This window comes from Argentina silus (genome assembly GCF_951799395.1).
Source record: "Argentina silus genome assembly, chromosome: 2".
NCBI classification, from domain to species: Eukaryota; Metazoa; Chordata; class Actinopteri; order Argentiniformes; family Argentinidae; genus Argentina; species Argentina silus.
In genome coordinates this window covers 32,448,634-32,451,133 of record NC_139656.1, presented here as the reverse complement: position 1 = coordinate 32,451,133, position 2,500 = coordinate 32,448,634, and the positions used below count along the sequence as shown (strand labels likewise).

The 2,500-nt window shown below is 46.7% G+C and overlaps 2 protein-coding genes across 3 annotated transcripts in view; both read right to left on the bottom strand.

Moving 5' to 3' along the window:
• The window catches only part of timd4 (T cell immunoglobulin and mucin domain containing 4), a gene marked incomplete at its 5' end in the record, with an annotated part of 5,353 nt that extends 4,967 nt beyond the window's left edge, over positions 1-386 (bottom strand). Inside the window, 1 exon segment of the mRNA XM_083665327.1 lies at positions 1-386. This exon segment is cut by the window's left edge and continues 55 nt beyond it. Coding sequence (XP_083521453.1) covers positions 1-386 — 386 coding nt within the window.
• Positions 387-1,651: 1,265 nt separating this feature from the next.
• Positions 1,652-2,500, bottom strand: part of havcr1 (hepatitis A virus cellular receptor 1) — a 4,299-nt gene continuing 3,450 nt past the window's right edge. For both annotated transcript variants that reach the window (XM_083689806.1, XM_083689807.1), the window contains exon 7: positions 1,652-2,500. This exon is cut by the window's right edge and continues 494 nt beyond it. The gene's annotated coding sequence lies outside the window, so the exon portion shown is untranslated.

The following is a 2,500-nucleotide window of genomic DNA, read 5'->3' as shown; positions in this document are numbered from 1 at the left end:
ACTTTCTTGTCATTAAAAATGCCATCGATGTCCACCCTGCAACAGTACGGCCCGCTGTCCGTCCGCTTGGCGTTGAGGATCCCCAGGTCCATCTGTCCGGCTAGGACATTGCCGGTCAGCCGGTACCGGTCCGTCACCTTGGAGATGACGCCGTATTCGTCGGTCTGCACCAGGATGTCGCTGCACCAGAACGTGCCGCATCCCCGGCCCCAGCACACGCGACTCAGCCCGAATCGCTTCACCGAATACTGACAGGAGAGTGTCGCAGCGCCCCCCTCTGTCACCCTGGAGGCCCACGCAGAACCCCTGGCTGTGAAGCACCAAGAACCAACACATGTAGGACTGTTACGTTCCTGAGTCCAGAATTCCATGCACACGTGGGCCATGTTTTCCCTTTGACCGAACCACCAGTTATAGCTCTGGAAATATGTTAAATCTAATATGTGCCTGTAGTCTGTACAAGAAGACTGAGTCTGTCTTATGTTCCTTTGTTATCAACGTAAACACATGGAATCTTACACAAGTATCCTCACGTAGCCCACCACCAATTAGCCTACAGACTCAACCACTCACCCCTGCACTCCAGTTTCTGTTCTTGATGTAATGTTTTAGCTAAAGTTTTCTTGCCTGAGACAGTTATGATGAGGATCCATCGCAGCAAATCCCATCCAGAGTTGTCAGCCATTCTGTATATCCAGTGAGTAGGAGTAGGAGTAGGAGAGAGGGAGAGAGAGAGAGAGAGAGAGAGAGAGAGAGAGAGAGAGAGAGAGGACACACAACACACGACACACGACTTGTCTTGTGTTGGATACTGGTCGCTGGTCGCTGGTCGCTGGCAGGGGGGCGAGAGAGAGAGAGACATCTCAATGGGCAACTGTGTTCTAGGGGTCCCGGGGGGAGGGGGGGGGCACTGTCTGTGACATCTCCAGGCTGGACAGCCAGAGGTTCTCTGACCCCCCCTGGCTAACCCCGTCCAGAGGCAGGGGTGGGAGTGGAGAATAAGCCCATTGTTGATGGGATTTTCATCAGCATATTACAGCGTAAACAAACTGCATTGATGGGCGTGGACTGGAGGGACGCTTGTCCCTGGCTATACACACACACACACACACACACACACACACACACACACACACAGTGTTTCCATGCTTGTCTGTCAGTGTCTGCACATGTGAGGCTGGAAGTTTGTAAACAATGTGGATAGTACTGTAGTTAATCAGTCTGACTAACTGGGCCTGGCTGTATAAGTGACAATGTTAATAATTTGGCTGCATTTACATACATCATAGGAACCAATCTTTTCTCTAGATTCCTTTTGCACAGTACCAAGGCAGAGATTGTTGTCAGTGTCTTAACCTGCTGGCTTTCTTGGCTCCCTCAGTGAGTCAGGTTGAAATAAACATACAATATGTTCAGATCAGGGGAGGCTGGTGGAGGTACAACTCAGAGGACAGGCTCACGGTCATCAAACATAACATTCCTCCATGCATTACTATGAACCCATCCTCCGAATTCTACCTCCACCGGCCTCCCCTGCTACAGATCTCCTCAGCGTAAATGAAGGAAGGGTTGTAGTGCTTTACTATTGGTGAAACAACAGAGTCTGTAATAAACAAAGCACAAACACACTCTTGTATTCATCTTAGGCGCAACTTTATTGTTATTGGACTTTTTTTCTTTCTTTTTTTTATACCATTGAATGAACATGTTGGTTTTGAACAAGACAGGAACACCACAAATGTAGGCGCAACATCCTCTGAAGAATGTGGCCATGAGCTTGTGTGACTCAGCCGATGCTGTGTGCCTGGGCCATGGTGCAGATGCTGCCAGTTAAAGGTCATGGTTGGTGGAGTTGGAGGTGAGAGCGAGTGGTAGAACGTCCTGCCCTTTCCAAACTAGCATTACGGTTAATGATGATGTCATGTTTCTTGTGCAAGTCAGAAGTCACACTCTCCATGAGGGCAAGCTGGTAGAGGTAGAAATGACAGGCTCATTATAATGCATGGAATGAGGAATGTGTCTTTGACACCACTCCTCATTCCGTTCCATGCATTATAATATGCACATCCTCCGATTTCTACCTCCACAAGCCTCCCCTGCTCTCCATAAAGTTAGATCAGAAGTCAGTAACAATCTCCATCAAGTTACTCAACGCCTGTGTAGTACTGGAAAACTGTGAAAACTCCAGTAATCTAGGCTTTTCACACTGCAGTTTCTTAGCCTTAACCTTCTGAACATTTATGAACAGCTACGGTATTACACAAGTGGAATGAGGAACAGTCTGTATTCCACTTGTGTAATAACAAAACCTTATTACATACAGTATAACATATGAATGTTTTCATTGCATCAAAATAATCCAGTCAAATAAATCAATTGGAGCCTGCATATACAGAGTTGTTACATTTAGTATCCTAAGAAATATTTTTTTTGTTAAATCCAAAGAAATATTTGTAACAATATCCATCAAAAGTCTTTCTTCGCATCCACAGTGTCTGCA